Source organism: Ixodes scapularis, unplaced genomic scaffold (genome assembly GCF_016920785.2).
Source record: "Ixodes scapularis isolate PalLabHiFi unplaced genomic scaffold, ASM1692078v2 PGA_scaffold3__209_contigs__length_174095766, whole genome shotgun sequence".
Taxonomy (NCBI): Eukaryota; Metazoa; Arthropoda; class Arachnida; order Ixodida; family Ixodidae; genus Ixodes; species Ixodes scapularis.
The window spans coordinates 62,749,832-62,769,345 of NW_024609868.1; the positions used below are offsets into that span (position 1 = coordinate 62,749,832).

A 19,514-nucleotide genomic window follows, 5' to 3' on the forward strand; every position below is an offset into this window, starting at 1 on the left:
TTACGATTGCAACTCGATACTGACGCGACACTCGGCAAAGAAAGGTTGGACCGGGGTTGTAAGTATACCTCCCACGACCTGTCAGAATAAAAATGGCATACCAATAACAAAGTGTACATACCGTGTTACGAAGGTAATCCATACGGCGTTTATTTCAGCTCTATATCACACAAAACAAGAAGATAGAATCGACGAGAGTCCCTTTTCGACGAGTGTTCGTCAACACTGCCTCGGAAAACAAGGGGAAGAGATTGACCTCACCTCTTAATCTAGAATTGAGGTCAGTGATCAAACTATAATACGGGAAGGGTCCACAAGGGTCGCGCGGGCATATTCCATTTAGCACGCCAGCCGATCGTAGGCAGACGGTCTTGCGACGAAGCAACGCAGCGCCGAGTCGGAATGCCTGCTAGGCCTATACGCTTCGTCGGAGTCGGTGGATCCAGCGTTCTTGTTCGTCGTGATCTGTTTTAAGTACTGTTTTCTTGCTGCTTGAAGTCGGCACGCGCGGGAAGAACACGTAGAAAAATAAACGTTCAGTCAGTCAGAGTTTTGAGAGGAAGGAAAACAAAGAAAATAAACGTTCGTCGCTGGCCGCCACCCAAGTAACTGTCGGCCCTACCCTACTGCGCACGCGCAGTAGTTGCTTCGTTTACCACACGATAGATGGCGCCTGGCTCTCAGCATTATCAAATTTGGCAATTTTCGCCACACATCTCTAATTATGCTACAAAATGTGGATCTGAATATTATTTAACAAAACTTTTAGGAAACATTCGCCGGCTATTTATTGTTTACGATCGCGGTGCTGGTGAGGTAGGCTCTTACCCAATAGGCGACCTGGATTTGGCCGACGTGCTCCATTTCCGCGGATGCATTGTAGTGAACAGGCGAAGGAAGGAAGGCGCAAAAGAGTCCAGTTTTCTTTTAAAAGTTCTATAGCAAATAATTTTTTTTGGCTCCCTATTTTTGTGTTTCTTTTCACACTTTTTACGACGTGCGGTGGATGAAACTCGATTTTAAAATCATTTCATGGTCCCTTTAAGCTGACAGTGCAGCGGTTGCTATGAGCTCATTGAAGCCAGTCATGTGTCTATCTTTGGCCACAGGTTCAAATTCCTGCCCATACCGACATGCACAAAACAGGGTCATGGGACGAAGGTTAAGCGGCTGATCGATCAGCAAGCGCGTAGCTCCCACCGCACTGTCAGTTAAGGGTGAACGGAGTAAAGAAATTATCACATCACCTTCCGCACCAAGCAGTCGGGTGTTGCTGATCCGGAGGCTGCTTTATCACATCTTTTTGGTGAAGAAAATGTTGAAGGTACGTCCGGAAAAGTTGCAATTTGCAATTTGCAGATCAGTTAATGCTTTGCAGCAGCATTACTGACTAGCTCCGTTTGCGGAGGCAAGCGAAAATCAACAACTTCTCCCAACAAGTATTATAAAAAAAAAAAAAAAAAAAAGAAGCTTGCAGTTTAAGTGTCTTTTTACCCAAAAGCCGATCTGGTGACCTGTGTGCGTATCTGAACCAGCAGGTAAAATAGCCGCACGAGGAATTCTCTCGTCACGTGACCCACTATGTAGGGACAAGAAACTAAGGGTAATTAGCGTTGCTGGCAAATGGCTGCAACGTGCAGCAAAGAGGTGAGGAGGCCTGAAATGAAAGTAAAACGACTGGCATTTGTGTACTTTAGAAGCAGCACGTTACAGTTATCTCTGGGGGAGGTCGTATTAAGCAAGAATGAAAGCGAACGACAGGCGAGAGTTGAGTCCGCTGGAGATCGGCTGAAAACCCTAGAAAGTTTCTCCCGTACCCTAGAAATCCCTCCTGCAGCTGTTTTGCCCACCGGTTTAGATACCCGCAACGATCACCAAACCGGCCCCGATGTCTCTTTTCCCGTGGTCCGAGGGCTCACCTGAGGCACCTGGCCGCAATCGGATTGCTGGGTTGCACCCCCTCCAGGAGGTAATCAATGTCGTCATTGAACTCCTGCGTCTCCCCCGATTCGTGACACTGGTAGGCCTGCTTCACATTCCGCACCACGGTGTACAGCTGAGGAGGGAGGGAGACAAATGTCAGCCACTGGACAGCAGGACGTGGCACTTCTAAAAGAGCTAGAACTGCTAACGCAAACACGTAAAGCACTTCGAGAGCACATGATCAAATAAAGTATGAAGTTTAAGAAAATGCCCAGATCAATCTTAAAGGCCGACGTACCAACCTCGGTTTTCTGCAGGGAAGATAATCCTCTCAGCGCTCCCTTCTCCTAAGCTGGGAGGCCAGTCAAGTTGGGGCAAAGTAAAACACGGAGAGGATATAGGAAAGGAGGAAGCGGGAAGAAGTGGAAAGCGCGAAGTGTATGTCGGCCTTTAAGTAAGTTGTCTTATACATACTTACCAGACTTTGGGTCAACCCTTTCTATGATCAAAGCATATTTAAGTTTACACAGAGAATGTGGAGAGCCAATCACTGCCACTGAGAGAAGTAACCCAGAGAATGAAGTACCAGTTAGGATTGCAGAAAAAAAAACCACACAAACTGGAAGACTAGGTATGGCATTCATGTGTTACAAATCGTGGAATGGATCCTGTTTCTGACCCTCCATTTTATCGGTGCCTCGTCAGTCACCAACCCACGGCTGTCTCTGCAGTCAAAGAGTCTCATTATTAGGGCGAAAGCCTTATATGTCTCATCATTCAGTCGACCTTCAATGTTCTTGAGCGAAAACACGTCGGCAACATGACAAGTACTGAAACGTTTACGTTTGCGCCACAGTTTCCTTAAGTGTCCTCCTCTAGGCGCCATTCTTGATGTCGTCCTATATGTCTTCCTCTACGCATCGTTGTGGACGTCGTCCTAGAAGTCATCCTAGAGGTCATTCTTGAGGTCGTCCTAAAGGTCATCCTAGACGTCGTCCTCTAGGCATCGTTCTCGACGTTGTGCTTAAAGGACACATGCAAAGGAAAAAAAAAATTTTTTTAAACGGCTTAGATGGAAAAAGGACGCCATAAAACGATTTTACAACGAAGAAAAATCATTTTCAGAGCTATATTTACGGCGCAAAACGAATTTGTAATTGGCGCCCGCGGGCACCGCGGAAAAGTGGTCTGTATTTATCACGTGACTGGTCTTTATTTATCACGTGGTGCTTGCGCTCTTTCGGAAGCTTCCTATGGCCTCTAAAAGTAACTTATTAATCTTTGTTTGAAGTATAACAAAAAAAGAAGACAAATAGGTAACTTTTAGAGCCCAAAGGAAACTTCTTAAAAAGCGCAAGCAGACGTGATAGACCTGTGCGCCGGCCAGACGACGGCGGCGGCGCCCCGAAGCAGACGAACTTGTGCGGCGGCGGCGACGGCGGCGTGGAGAAACGCGTTGAAGCGGCGTTCGCACAACGCTCAGCGTGCGGCGGCGACGCAGCGCAGCGGCACGCGGGCCTACCACGTGACCAGCGGCGGCTCCCGCGAGCGCCAACTACAAATTTGTATAGCGCCGTAAATATAGCTCTAAAAATTTTGTTTCTTCGTTGTAAAATTGTTTTATGACATCCTTTTTCCATCTAAGCTGTCTAAAAAAAATGTTTTTTTTCTTTGCATGTGTCCTTTAAGGTTGTCCTAGAGGTCATCCTAGCACCCTTGACTGGCTTTTGCCTTCCTACACGTGAACAGTCTTACTCACGTAATTTTTTTACTCCATTCCCAGCTGCCTTTGTGTTCTCCACAGGAAAGTAGATATGTGTGCTTTCTTTGCGAGACAGTCAATGTAAACTAGGTAAACCTGATACTGTAAACTCGGTAAATATGGTACTTTTCTATTAACATTCTGTTGGAAGCACCACTTCACCATGCTGCATTTCAGTTCAATGATTATCCTTACCAAAGACAGCATTTGTCGCTCAAGTACACTTCTCAGCATTTAGGTGTTGTATGCTTCTAGAAATGCAGCCTTTTACACCACCTACCAAGTTTTGCCTCAAGTTTCTTATTAAAGAGGAACTCCCCTCAATACGGAAAATCTTGGGATCATGTATGACCACAGCTTTAATTGTGTTAATAATTGGCCTTCAAATATTTGTTTAGTTATAGAGATACAAATGTTCAACTGGAAGTAAAATGTTGTTGTGCAATCTTGCTTTACCATAATCACAAAACAAATTGAAACTTTACCTGCAGCGAGTAATGTTCGCCCCATGCCGTAGCCCACATGGCGTGCCCACCTGGTATAAATGCTCATATGACGCCCCCCCCCCCCCCCAAATGGATGCAGCACAAATGCTTGTGCTTCACAAGCTTTGATACGTCTAACAATGTCTGCCCAAGCAATTACAGCATTTTATGCAGGAACAATGAACATCTGTTGTAGTACACCATATTGACACTTTCCTTTGCTGCAGAAACCAGCCACTTAAGACGTCCAATGTCCAATGATGTATCCAATATTTTCTGTATATTCCACCGGAGCCAAATGCACTTGTGCCACTGGTGTGGCAGCGTTTTCGTGCCCTGCTGGAAGAACTTTTTGGTAGAGCGTCACACCCATGCCTAGACAACTGCTTGAAGCACATCAATGACTGCAAAATGGCCTCTTTGCAGGGCTTTTGATGGTCCAGAACAGGGGAAAATCACTGGAGGCCAAGTCGGGTCTTACACAGGCACAACCAAATGCTCAACAAGTCGTACGACGCGTCGGACAAATGGCCCAACCGGATCGGGTGCCGGCCAATCCCGGCATCACATGCATTCATGTGAGGCCGTGAATGGCAGGCGTTCGATCGAGTCGGGCCATCTTTCCAATGCATTGTTTGACCCGTCAGACGTTAAGTTGCGCAAGTGTAAGGCCCAACCTGGCCCCCAGTGATTATCACCCATCTGGGGTCATGGAAATCTCTGCAAAGAAGTCATTTTGCAGTCACTGATGAGCTGGATGCAGTAATCCAGACATGAATGTGATGCACCACCAAAAAAGTGGTTCTGGCAAGGCACAAAGTGGCTGGCACACCGGTGGCACAAGTGCATTCGCCTTTGGGGGGTAGACATCTAGCGATTTCTAAGTGACCGATATCTGCAACAGAAAAAGAAAGTGTAAGCTAATATGCTACACCCCTCCTACGTTTTCAAAGCCGACTTCAAAATGCACGCAAAATGCAGCGACATACATCTACATACTTCGTAGAGGTCATTAAATATACCCCGCTAATTTTTGGCTCAGGAATGCGGATTAGTCTGCTCCAACAAACACGTCTCAATCACAATTAGAGACCTGCATATCCACAGATTATCGGCGGATATCCGCAGTAAACTGGCGGATGGGGATAAAAATTAATCAGATTTGGCGGATTGCAGATCAGATGCGGATGCCAGGGGCTGCGGATGCAGATTGGATGCAGATATCTTCCGAGTCCGAATCTACATTTTTGTCGAGGCGGCCAAAAACATGTGCAACCGCACAGTGTAGAGTGAATAAGTGAATGATGCTATGAAATGCATCATTGAATGTATTGCGGGAGAAAACTACTCTCTTACATAAAAAGTGCCTATCGGGGAGAAAATTGTTCTTTACGTCAAGAAAGATTTGATTCTCACCAAAGATTGCTTTAGAATGTTCTATCTCGCCAAACATGCTGTCCCTAGAAAAAGTAAAGAATGCAGAAGCATCAATCGTAGCGAGAAAGCGTGTTCTTGTTTGGCAGGGGAAGAGTGGAAAACATTCTTTGAGCAAAGAAAACCTCAAACGTACAACCCACAAGCAAGTAGAAGAAACCTGCAAGTGGCCTTTTTCGCAGTAGATCGAGGAGACTGACTTTGCTCCTCTGGAATGGTGGAACTTGCACCAGTACGAGTTTCCGCACCTTATTCTTGCGGCGCAGTTCGTGCATCACAGCATCAAGTCACCAACAAAGAAAGGCTTCTCATTAGCGAAAATAAAAATTTTAGAGAGGCAAACCAGTCTGAATCCGTCCATGTTGACGAAATTCTGATTCTTCTACACAGCAACCTCGACAGGTGAAACGTTGCATACGTGTGCATTTACTTTTTCTTGACAATTGACACGGTTGTTTTTAAGTACCGTATTTTCACGATTGTAAATCGACCCCCCCCCGCCCTCCCCGAAATTGCACATCGGCAAAGAAAAAAAAAAGCTTTAGATGTGCATTTTATTGCGAATACGTGAGAACGGCAAAGTATCTCTTTTGAAAGCCCAGCCTCCAACACACGATCGATGCCTTCTGGCTTGCTCTAGCCTTTAGCTGCGCATGCACGCGATGTCCAGGTGCTATCGAAACTCGGAAGTTCACACTGGAGGCGGGACAACTGAAGCTGCACGAGATATCCAGGCGCTATTGGAACTCGGAAGTTCACACTGGAGGCGGGACAACTGAAGCTGCTCCCTATTGTTCTCACGTCCGCGACTAGACTGACTAGACTACAACTCGTCCCTTACTCGTAATGTCAGTAATGTCAGTCCCGTCGTCATCACTGCTATGTTCTCAAAGCACGCCGTCGGCGTTGTCCAACGAAATCTCGCACTTCGCAAATTACAGCATCAACCGCATCTTCCGCGCTTGCTTGGCGATCGCGTTGCACGTCCGTCCAAGTAGGGACCGATTGCGCACTTTTGCGGCGTACGTTGCAAGGCTGATCGCCAACTCCGAAAGGCATGCCCACCTATCCAGACTTTGGCCTGTGGAAGCCTCTTTGTTTGCTGTCTCAATTTAAGATCCCGCGCCATTGCAGACTCCACTGGAGCATTACCCGCTCGACGGGTCGAACTTGCGTCGAACGGCGCACTTGTTGGTTGCTTCTGGTTGAAGAATGGGCATAAACCTACACCGAAAACCTAGCTGCCCGGATCACGCGTGTCAATACAAAAAATCGTAGCGCTCCAGCATGATCTTGACACTCGATCAAACGACGTGCACCGTGCGAAAACTGCGAAAATAAGCCGCGGGGAGTGAACCAAGTGAGACGTGAGGCAGTCCCAGAGGCCTCCAGAGTGGCTCTCACAAGAAGTGCCGTTACCCCCCGAAGCCGGGCGCGCCGCGCGCTGTTCAACGCTGTACATTCGGGTTAATTTGCGCATCGCAATCATTAATACTCGTTTGCGCAAATAAAAAAAAAAAGAATTTGTAAATTGCAGGCAAAGAATTGTGCAATGCAACAGGTACAGGCGGCTGAACCCGTAATGCTCGTGTCCCACTAGAGCGACAGACAGAGACAAAAGACAGCGACAATCCTCAAACCCATGCAGCATGCTCGCGATGGTACCTTTGGCAGGTGTTTAGTCGTTCGGTGCTCCTGAAATAAGCACGAGAAATCACAAGCCTGCCAAAGATACCCTCAGGTGCATGATGCTCGTGTTTGAGCATAGCCTCTTTTATTCTACAAAGCCTCTCAAATTGCGAAAGACCCTGGTTTGAGGCTTGTCGTTGTCTTTTGTTTCTGAATGTCGCTCTAGTGGGACACGGGCATAATAAGCCAAGGTGTCCTTGATATCGCGATTCCTTCAATTTTATCGGCAGTGGAATGCTTTGGTTCGATTATAAGTCGACCCCCCCCCCCCCACTACAGATTTTCATAATTGAAAAATGGGTCGACCTACATTCATGTAAATACGGTATATGGTTCCGAGCACGCAGTTGAGGGTTTGTGTTTAAAACTGAACCGATAGGGGGTATTGCCATTATTGAATATTGTGATATTTTCTCAGTGGTGTACCCATGCCTTACTCTATATACACAAGTAGTTTGCTGCGGTAAGTAAGCGCCTTTCCGCTCCCACTTTTTTATTGTTTGGCCTAAATAAAATGGCACAATGTTATTGTTCTGTCTTTTGCTACTTTTCATGCTTATAAAATATGCATCTTCTTGAAGTGGGTTTTAAGAAGCAAAAAGAAAAAGAAATATTACAATTTTTTTTCCTTTTGAGCTCATCTTCTGGAGAAAGTGTCAGTGTCACAAACTCTCAAAACAACCTCCTAACTGTGATCATCTTTCCAGCGATGCAAAGTGCCTCTGGAAGACTGATCGCTTATTTTATAAATATGATGAAATAGGATATGATTAAATGACTCACCGTATTTTGACATGAAGTGTCATGTACAAAGATAAGCAGACGGTTCATAGGATACCATCCAGATGCTTTATTTTGTTTAATTTTTATTCATGATTGATTTCATGATATAGAATGAATCCGCGGATTGAGGGTCGGATGCTGTTCAGATGCTGTTCCGAATTTTGCAGATGTGGTTCAGATGGAGATACAAAGTCTGCGGATGCGGATATAATTATTTGAAAGCTTTGCGGATGTGGTTTGTATGTGGATACGAAGTCTGCGGATCCGGGTAGGACGCGATTGACCAAACTGTTATCCATGCTTTTTCACATTGCACATGCTGAACATGTCGACATCAGCGACATACAACACAAGTCAAGCACACTGCCTGTGAGTAGAGTGAAAAGGTTGACCAAAGGGTGAACAGAAAGAAAAAGTGCAATGTACTCAACATAGCTAGTGCCAGTGTCAGCTGTGCTTGTCGTAGCCAACATGACACAGTGCAGCATTGCTGCATTGTGGTACAGTATAGACCACTTACAACGTAACCGCTTATAGTGCAGGACCGGGTGTAACGCGGCTTTCTTAAACCACCGGTTCGCCTCCCATAAACTCCATGTAATTACATACCGCTTAAAATGCAGGCGCGTAAAGGGAAATACCGGTTATAGCGCACTTTCTGGAACAGCCCGCCGACCGCGCTGACCGACCGGCGCAGCGAGCACGCTTCCCTGTGCGACACTAGATAATGGCACGAGCCGCAAGCGGCATTCGCGGGGCAAGGCAGTTGCTCGAAGAAGCGGGGAGAAGCGAAGAGAGAGGCTTCAGTTGCCATAGCGACGGAAGGAGGCACGCATGTGTCGTTCACGTGCGTGCGACCCTTTGCTCATTGGAAACAACCGCAACGACAGACCAATCGCAGGTCGAGAAGTGTTCGCGCGCATTGCATGCCGGTCGCGGGCCAGCTCCTTCTATCCGCAAACATGGCGTCGGTTGTGATCCTCGACGTAGACGGCGTGGTGGAAGCTCAGCATTCCGTGTAAAAGCGCTATCCTTGACTTTGAATTTTCGTTGTGTGTCGCTATGATAACCCAGCACGTACTAGAAGGGAAGATCCACCTACTCGTGCGGCGATGTTGTGGCGGCACTCTCAAGACGGCAGAAACGCCCGTGTCGTTGTGTTTGTTTACTTCAACTACAGTGGTGCTTTCTAAGCATTTGTGTTTTCGAACATCACCCGGAATTCTCATTTGGAGCATTTCATGCCTGCGCTAAAGTTGAAGGTATTACTGGCACGTACCGTATAAAGAATGCGAATTTTCACGAGTTTTCATTACCGGAAAAAAGTGATTAGGGTTAGCAATCCTGAACGCTCGCAACGTCCGTCCGCAACCCGCGACGCCGTTTAAAGGCTGCGCCAGGCAGAAGTCGCTCATTTCTTTCAAAATGTGTGACACACTTGAGAGAGAAGTGTACTAGTCTGGTGAAATACAGCAAAGACCACTTACAACGTAACCGCTTATAGTGCAGGACCGGGTACAACGCGGCTTTTTTAAACCACCGGTTCGCCTCCCATAGAACTCCATGTAATTACATACCGCTTAAAATGCAGGCACGCAAAGGGAAATACCGGTTATAGTCCGGTTTCCGGAACAACCGGGGCAGCGAGCACGCTTCCCTGTGCGACACTAGATAATGGCGCGAGCAGCAAGCGGCACTTGCGGGGCAAGGAGGTTGCTCGAAGAAGCGGGGAGAAGCGAAGAGAGAGGCTTCAATTGCCATAGCGACGGAGGGACGTACACACGTGCACGGCCAATCTCGACGCTCGAGCGCACGCGCGCGTCGAGACCGGTTGTGGCACATGTTGTTCAAAACAACCGCAACGACAGACCAATCGCAGGTCAACCGTCGAGGAGAAGTGTTCGCGCGCGTTGCATGCCGGTCGCGGGCCGGCTGCTTCTATCCGCAAACATGGCGTCGGTTGTGATCGTCGACGTAGACGGCGTTCTAGTTTACTTTAACGGAGTGGTGGATGCTCATCGTTCCGCGTAAAAGCGCTATCCTTGACTGAATTTTCGTTGTGTGTCGCTATGATAACCCAGCACGTACTAGAAGAGAAAATCCACCTACTTGTGCGGCGATGTTGTGGCGGCACTCTCAAGACGGCAGAAACGCCCGTGTCTTCGTGTTTGTTTACTTCGACTACAGTGGTGCTTTCTAAGCATTAGTGTTTTCGAACATCGCCCAATTTTCTTATTTGGAGCATTTCATGCCTGTGCTCAAGTTGAAGGTATACTGGAGCGTACCGTATAAAGGATGCGAAGTTTTACGCGTTTTCATCACCGGAGAAAAGTGATTAGGGTTAGCAATCCTGAACGCTCGCAACGTCCGTCCGCAACCCGCGACGCCGTTAAAAGGCTGCGCCAGGCAAAAGTCGCTCATTTCTTTCAAAATGTGTGACACACCTGAGAGAGAAGTGTACTAGTCTGGTGGAATAAAGACTTTCCTCAAACTAAACTTTACTTTTCATCTAACATAAAATAAATTCTTTTACAAAGGCAAGTTGTCTCATGGCATGTATTTTGGCCTGAAAAATTGATGTTTCGGTTATAGCACGGTACCGCTTATAGTGCGGATTTTCCCGACTCCCGCAACATACGTTATATGCGGTCTACACTGTAAATGGGTGCTTCATGATGGAACAGAAAGTACATGGTGCCTAAAGCGATATCCCTAAGGTGTAATAAATTTCAGTACAGGAGACCCACCTCTTTGGCCTTTCGGGGGCATTTGACAGAAGTGACAGCATCCTGCCAAGGCCTGGCAGGCTGGTGAACTTCCTTTGTGAGGCGGTCTTCATCAAAAAGGTCATCTTCAAATTCTTCAGCAAGCGTGCTCTTGCTCTGAGCATCCTGTAGTCAGGCATCGATGTGAAATTGCAATTCAGAAAAGGGTATACACATAGTACCGTGCTTCTTTTGCATGGATGTGCACATACACTCACCTGTTCCTGTTCGGCCTCTTCGGAATCTGGCGTTTGCCAATGCCGCATCTTGTAAACTGCCTTTGGCTACAAAGCGGAGCAAGACAAGGCAACATCATTAAGGAGGTTCCCTTAGGAGCACCTTTCACTATAAAAATTTGCTTAGATATAACTGGTCCTAAATTTTCTCGTAGTATTCTAGAGTCGCGAACTCAAATCAAGCATTAACAACTAGAGTGTAACATTTTTAGAAATTGGGAAAGCTGATTGTCTGGTATATATAAAAAACTAGCCAGGCATGCAACCTGGCTGTTAAACTAAGCCAGAAAGCACACAAGCCTAGCTGTTACACACATAACTGAATGCTGTGACACGGTTCATTCTATATAAAAATTAAAGGAAGATTCATTTATGGATCCTTAGGGAATGCATTAGAATGAACCTTGGGAAACGCCACACATGTCCCCTTTTAGGAAATGCTAATGCTGACCCCTTCATTTTTCTGTTTTGTCTTTCTGTTTTGTCTTTCTCTTTTGCTTCCTTTATTTTTTGCTGCCTCTTTTTGGCTTCGTTACGGGTTCTGCGTTAGCATTTCCCAAAGGGGGACGTGTGTGGCGTTTCCCAAGGGTCATGAACGCATTCCCTAAGGATCCACCAAAAAATCTTCCTTTAATTTTTCCAGTGAAGTGAGCTTATCGAGCCCGCTTCGCCGCAGACCTGCTTAGGATTGCCGCTTTTGCATCACATTTCAGCCAGCCGAGCAAGATGCTGCTTTCGCTTTTCTGTCTCGTTTGCCCGCCTTGCAAGCATTAGCTTCCGCCCTGCGACGTCGCCTCCCTCTGGCCTTTGTCCTTCACTACCCTCCTCCTCTCTACATGGCACATTTCATTTTCCACTGTTTTCTCTACAGGCGGACGCCATCAGCTTTTCCCTGTCATGCAGGTACTAATGCTAACGCATTAATACATGCACACCAACCGAACTTCCAGGGCCTCTGCTCCACACTAAGTCTGAGGCAATAATCTGATTTCACTCCCCCCCCCAATAGACGGAATACCTGCACGCCCCAGCCCACCGGCCCGGATCAAAGGCTTTAATGAAGATGCAACACCACTTGATGAGGTTTCAATTTAGGGGCCCTTGCTATTGGAATGACATGCAATGCGAAAGGAAGAAATTATGAGTGTATAAGGGACTTCTCGTCTTGTTCATCTAAGCAGCTCTTTGGAGGCATTGTATAATTTTCTCTGAAATGCATCCTTGTCTACTAATTGTTCCATTAATTTCCTACCAATTGTTCTGCTACTATGCAGCCCCCGCTCAGTGGAAGGGGAGAAGAGAGGGGAGTGTTGGCGCACCATTGACTCCACTCCGTGCGGCGCCATGCCCTTGGTTGTGCGCTCTATGACACCAAACTAGCAGCTGCAGCCTTGCTGACGACACTCTCCCTCAACACCAACATAAGCAAGCAAGGCTCACAAAGGGTTCCCAAATGACACCACCGCTTTAAAAAAGAACCGCAATCGGCATCACCTCACCTTCTTTGGACTTTGAAATATCCTCTTGCTCTTGAAGATACACCTGGAAGAAGATGCCTTTGGCTCCGGGGGCTTGTCCTCCGGCAGAAGAGGTGCTGCGTCACCGGAACCCCCGGCTACGTCGTCGAGCTTCGCATCTGGGGAGCCGTCATCCGCGGATTCCTCGACGTCGTTAGCGCGCGGTGTGTCCGAGTTCGTCTCGGGAACCGTCGGCGACACGACACTGCTGGATCCGGACACGAGGTCTGATGAAGTCGCCGAACTCGGGTGGGAAGGCGGCACGACCGGAGCCATCTTTGCTGGAGCAGCTCCTGCAGACAGATCTGTCGCTTCGGCGTTCCTCTTTCTCGAGTATGTCCGTATCGCCGACGAGGGGCCACGCAACGGCGGCGTTTCGTTTTCGGGACTCGGCGAGCGCCTCCTGACCTCCTCCCCGACTGGCTGCAGACCCTGTGGTGCTTGCACGGCTGGAGGCAGGACGACGAAACTCGGCGGCCGCACCGACACGGGGGGAATGGCCGGCGCAGCAAAGTCCTTGGACAGCGCAGCGGCGCGACTGATCTTCTCCAGTTTGACACAGCGGAAGTCCACGTTGTCGTCGCTCGGAACTGGCCACGGCTTCTGAGAAGACTCGATTCTGCCGTCTCTGGACCTGGAGGTCACGGAGTTGGATGCAGACCGCAACTTGTCAAACTGCGCCACGGCGCGTGCGGACGTCTGGGAGGCAAGGGAGGTGGACGACGAGAGGGTGTTGTTGCGACTCTTGAAGAACTTCTTCGGCTTCGGCGCTGTCTTCTGCACGCAATTGGCTTGATCTTGGAGCGAGCTCGACAGACGAGAGGACTGGCCCCTGACGACAAAGTCGGAGGTGACCAGTTCCTCCTGCTCCCCGTCGAAGCTGAAGGGATCTTCGTTGAAGGCGGACGTGCACAGGGTCTCCCTCGAGTCGAGAGGCAACGGCTCTTCGTCGCTGGCCTCAGCGGTCTGGCCATTTGCCTGAAAAAATAAAAGGGTTTGCGAGAGTTTACTTTTATTATGTCAATGGCACGAAATTCTTGCAATACTCGCAACAAACGTGGGAAAAAATTAAGGCACTCCTACAATCTACCGCCCATACGTCCCATATACAGAACGCAATAGTGTTATACGTGCAAAACTGGGTGCAACACAAAGACAACTAACTACATGCACACTATTTTGAGGACTTGACCGCCTGACGTGTGACATGCCATCGGGCCGTGTGCCAAGTGACCTGACATCCCATGATGTGGTCGTGCGACAAAACTTAACGTCACACCGTGACTCGACGCTAGTAGATTTAATAACGTCGTTGACAACTTGATGGCACATCGCGCAACTTTGCGCTGCGACAGCGTGTGACCAGAGAAGTGTCATATGATTGCGTGCCCTCATGTGGCACTAGCCATATGACAATGTGACCCATAGTGGCACCAAACACCCCTGACCAGGGGACCCGTAGTTGCATACTGCTAAACATAGCGGGGACGTTAGGCTGCTAAATCCGGCCAATTGCGTCAGTTCCGTGTAGCTTCCGTCGGCACAATGACGGCAATACATATGCCTACTTTGCTTCTGTTAAGAAAGTGGAGATCAGACTGAATGGCAAAATTCGTTGTTGTAAATTCAAGAGACAAAGAATTATATCCAAATCTAGGTTTTCCTGCCAGCAGGTAATGCACCAAATAACACAAAAGGTGTTTACCTTAAAACTCACCATATAATTGCTGTCCTGAAATATTACGACGCACAAATAAATTTGACAAGACATGTCCTCAAGTCATATAGTGTTTAACTTGCATGCATTTTATAAAGCATCGTTGATAATTTTGTTTTCAGAACTAGCTAAATCGAAAAGTAAAACCCAAACATGCTGCATTTACATGTCCCAATGTAAAAATATTTAAGAGATCATGGCAACAGTGAGAAAAGATTAAATACAGTATGATAGAACAAAATCAATCTCCCCTCTCCCAAGCCATGGTTGCAACCAAGCGGCACCATCGAAGAGCCTGCAGACGAAAGTGAGGTCATAGTTTTGTGTTTGTCAGTGTGTGAGGTAGACACTCCATAAACAATAATGCAATTAGCTACACCTGGATAAAAGGACAAGCTCTTACGAGTAATACAACAAACGAACATCTTCACAAGGGACCGTCGACGACTATGGGCATTATTGTTTGATAAAAAAGATGCAGGGTGCACCTGGCTTGCCTTGCGCAGAGATGTGAACGAAGTGACGCCCCATCGGTGCACCGCTGCTACCGACATCTTGGCAGAGCTTGCCTTGCTGTCCCCTTTGTCCAGGACAATCTGGTCAATCTGCGGGGTCAGGCGGACGTCGTGCTTGCGGCCGTAAGTCTTGGCCCCAAACTTGGACATGACGAGGCAGCCCTGGTGACAAAACCAACGCAGCTTTCAGATGCACTGGGACCGGCAAAAGCCCAAAAAAAAAAACAGAGGCCCACGCACACACAGGTATCGAACCTTTCGCGCTCGCAGGAACGTTATGAAACAGAACAGTGCCTTAATTCAATGCAACCAGGCAAGAATATAAAAACTATACTTTACATACCGATTGACTGAATTTTTCTGGATAATCTCACATTGATATGAGTACATAAGAAATAGCCCCCAAAGGCACCTCTCAGGCATTATTGTAGAAGGCAGATATAACAATAAAGATATGCATTAATTTGACACACAAATAGCTTTTCTAGTGAGGCTTTCTACTAAACAAATTAATGTATGAAGCACTATTCTGGAAAAGAATTAGGGTATTTTTAACATGTTGTCTTTCTGAATTCATCCATACTGAAAGCAGAAACGGCCCTACATACCATTCGTTCTACCACAAACAGTCTTTATAACTGAAAGCTTTTCCTCGGATAATATGCCAAAGAATAACGTCCTATACTCCGTTCATCACTAAGCTTATAGACGTTTTGAAGCAGCCGTGCACGGGTGCCGCCATAACCAACCTTCAGTTATTGTTTCCTCTTTTTATGTTTACTTCACTTCATCTTTACCACAGCAGGGCAGGTTGTAGCCACTTTAGATTCAACTGTATCCCTCTCCCCAGCATTGGCCTTTGTGGACGCTCGTCAATGCCCACTTCAGTGGCTAGGTATCTCTGCAAGGCGAGAGAAGGTAAGCAATGGCGGCTGTAATCTGGCATGTGTGCAAAGTGTCTATGGAGAAGTGGAAGCAACATGGACACAGGACCAAACAACTGTCTGCCTTTTCTCGCCCGACCCCTCTATACCGTAGAGTGTGTGCAGAGAGCATAATAATGTGGCACAAGACTGATGGTTGATTGCTCCAACGAGCATGTCACTTCCACTGCCCTGCCAACTTAGCGGATGGAGTATGGGAGCCTGTATTATACTATTCACACCTAAAGAATGGTTTGTGCTGCCACAGGAAGCAGCACGTTTCTTGATTCATTGTTTGATTTGAGATGCGTTCCACATGGTGCACGCAAATCTTAACATTGGCCCTACATAGAAAAGAATGGGCACATTCTTACAGCTTTTGCATGAATAATTATTTAAAGAGGCCCTGCAATCATATTTAGGCGTCTACCTTTTTTGCGGTTTCAGCATCTCTTGGGGTTCGGGCAAGCCAGTGGGCACAGAGAGAGTAACTAAATATCAGTGCGTCATATTTGAACCAGACGACGCGGAAACCTCCTCCACCTACGGGGGCAACCTGCGGTGCCGAAAGCGCGCCATATGCGACGACATCACAACATTTTTGGTCCTGGCCTTACTACTGGTCAAAGCCACTAAAAACTTTTCTTTTTTTAGTCGAAATACAATATATAAATAGCGCGAACCGTTTCAATTTTAGATCAGAAAAGAAACAAATGCAGTTTATAAAGTATGAAAACAAGAAATGACCCATCAACATCCTTGCCACCAAGCGATGAAAAAGGCGGCGCAAACTAGAAAGGGGTAGTGGGATTAGGCACTGACGAGCGGCGAGCGTAGAAAGGCCCCGGATGTATGCAGCGCTGCGGTCATATGGGCTCGAGGATTCAACCGGTTCCGAGCATTCCGAAGGCCTTCGGAGAGCAGGTTTGGCTTGCCGTTTGGCAGTGCAAAGTGGCTCCCGTTCTGAACTGATTTTTACCCCGTGTTTGCGATCGTTTGTGACCAATAAAGTGTCATGCCGAATTAGTAATCCATCGCACAGCAAATGCAATACGAGCCACCCTAGGAGCCCGCCCGCTTCATCCAGTCTATCCAGAACATGCCTTAATGGTGTCCTCTCAAGCCATCGACACGGAGTGTGGCAGCTGCGAGCACTCCCTGAGCTCACTACCCCTCCTCTAGTTCACGGCCACTCAAGCGACCAAGGACGTCATGAAGGAGGTTATTTTTTGCTTGTTTTTGTAATTGTAATTTGCCCATAACTTCTAAAATAAAGTGAAATTAGAGAAAAGAAAAGTTTAATTAAGTTACGACATTCACTGCGCTCAGGTTCGGTGCAAATTAAAAACCAGTCAAAAAGTTGTTGCTGTGCCCCATTAAGGAGCCTTCGATACACAAGAAATATTTGCTTTGTAGCACAAGGTGCCAGAATAGGCTGCCAAAACACTGTCCCTATAATTTTATTTACAGAGTTGTGTGTGTGCAACAACAAACAATTAGGTCAAACCAAAACCCGAAGACAAGCAGAGGAACGTGATATCAGACACACCGGAAAGCACAGGAGCTGTTTAACCTAGCGAGACAATGCATTCAAGTCTTCTTTGAGTAAATGTGGTTTGCTATGTTCTGGTGGTCATAATTATGTTTTAGATATCATATTACTTTTGATTAAGGAAGATCTGTCTCAGATGGCTTATTATTCTTGAGATCTCCAATGCCAAAAGATAACAAACATGCATAAACAGAAAAAAATAAAACAAAAATAGACAGAGACAACAATCTGCATGATTGTTGTCTCTATCTAGGAATGTATGAACCTTTCCATTTCCTCAGTGGACACAACTTCAGTATTATTAACTTCAATCGCCATAAAATCAAACAAAAGCTTGGGGGTCACATGAGCCAAACAACAGAGGCTGAAAGTGAAAGACAGACAATTAATTTAGACCAGTCGAGAACTTCCCGATGTGTAAATGAGACCCAGTCGCACGATACGGGTGCTTCAGCCAGGATTCGAACCCGCCTACTGGGGTCCATAAGCAAGCACTTTGCGTCATATCCATCATGGCAACCAATTATCTTTTGATCGATAATCTATTACAATCCTCTACTCATGTCAGTTTTCGATACAGATGGGTTCCACACTTATCTTCAACACACATGGCTATCGGTTCTATCTACACTGCCTATCATACTTAAGCCTGGCTAATACGGTTGAGTCAGTTGTGTTCAAAACGACCGATGCGACAGCAACGACAAAGTCACAGGGAGAAGTGCTCGCCTTATGCAGTTTGGCCAGCAATGGAAGAAGTAACTTCGTAAAGCCATCATGTGTCATGACTGTCCCAGTCGTTTTGGTTCCAGGAAAGGCAACCAACACAAATGTACAGACCAGCCATTAGTGTACAACACAGTCCAAACTGCTGGAGCGAGTGCGCACCTTAATCTTGCCACTCACTTGCAGGGACTCCTATCCGGATATGATGCCACGAGCTCGCGCCACAAGCTCTGACAGCGTTGTACGCTAAGTATGAAAATTGAGAGTGGCAAGCTGCTAACCGATTAATGGCTCAAGCAACGAATTAACTTCCCAAAGATTTTTGGATCTCGCAATTTCGTGGACCATCCCAAGTTACACAAGTAATCGACGAGCTCGGAGTGCGGCTGTCGGCAAAGTAGAAGCCAAGAAGAATATTGCCTGAAGCAGTTTGTTCGATTCAATGCCGGATACAAGTCCGAAGCCGTGCTTATTTGTTACCGAGATTTCGAGTTCGCAACAAAATCAAGACTTTTAGCGTTAGCTTCCGCAGCGAATCTTCTATAGTGCAACCGGCGAACGTAAACCCAGAACTGAACAGCCAGGCCCAGGGCAACCAAGGATCGCGACATGGTTATGTAACCACCTTTCCCGCCGCCACGCGTGTTCTGCCCAGGAGAGGTTTAAAGTTCCTGCGAGTACCAGCAGCCAGTCCAGAGCTATTACGTGCTTTTGGACAAACGTACTGGTTCTCAAAGAGACACTGATGACTAAAGATATATTATAGATCAACCGCCATTAAATGTAAACGGAAGTTATGATAACGAGGTATGACCCACGTAGCAGGGGCGAAAAAAGAAAAAAAAAAAAAAAGAAGAGCCGACTTTTTCATCGCGTGCAAAACAAGCAAACCATAACTATAACAAACGATAACACCAGCTCAAAAATGAACTCGCAGAAAATATATTGCTGCGACAGACATCGACACATGCGTCGTTCCTTTTTCGCTGCAACAACGGTTACCCTCCAACGCGAAAATGCTGGGTACGGCGACTCCTTTCTAGGCCTTTTGTGGCGGCCGACACAGTGAGGTACGTTAGAAAACACGGCGCGGAAAGCAATGTTATAAAAGCTATGGCAGCAAATACCTTGTTTTCCTGTCTTCACTTCGCCATCGGAAACTCGAAGAAATGATCACTCTACGGCCATCCACGGCCAAGCAGCGGACGTTACTTCTCTGCGCTAACACCGCAGATCACTTCAACCGCCATTATTCCTGACATCAAAACACGGATAGCAAACAGGCATATTTAGCCGAAGTTTCGAATAAATCAATGAATGCTTCAAGCTCTAGAAACCATCCATTGAGTTTGATTATGCACCATAAAATACGAGTTGACAATTATAAAGTAATTCTTATAGTATTTGTTGTATATTTTAACAATGTGCGCAAAGCGAAACTAAGCTCTCCCTCTAAAAAAAATAAAAAAAGAAACAAACAAATGCCG

The 19,514-nt window shown here is 46.8% G+C and overlaps 1 protein-coding gene across 2 annotated transcripts in view; it reads right to left on the reverse strand.

Moving 5' to 3' along the window:
- The window catches only part of LOC8037388 (wings apart-like protein homolog), a 60,857-nt gene extending 41,553 nt beyond the window's left edge, over window positions 1-19,304 (reverse strand). The window contains exons 1-6 of one of the 2 annotated variants that reach the window (XM_029994009.3): window positions 19,155-19,304; window positions 14,800-14,988; window positions 12,577-13,572; window positions 11,060-11,125; window positions 10,824-10,967; window positions 1,920-2,056 (exon numbers count right to left, since the gene is read on the reverse strand). In XM_029994009.3, coding sequence (XP_029849869.2) covers window positions 1,920-2,056; window positions 10,824-10,967; window positions 11,060-11,125; window positions 12,577-13,572; window positions 14,800-14,976 — 1,520 coding nt within the window. In that variant the 5' untranslated portion in view covers window positions 14,977-14,988; window positions 19,155-19,304. The remainder of the gene's footprint in view (window positions 1-1,919; window positions 2,057-10,823; window positions 10,968-11,059; window positions 11,126-12,576; window positions 13,573-14,799; window positions 14,989-19,154) is intronic. The other variant, XM_029994010.4, reaches the window with a different exon arrangement.
- Between the last annotated feature and the right edge of the window lie 210 nt (window positions 19,305-19,514).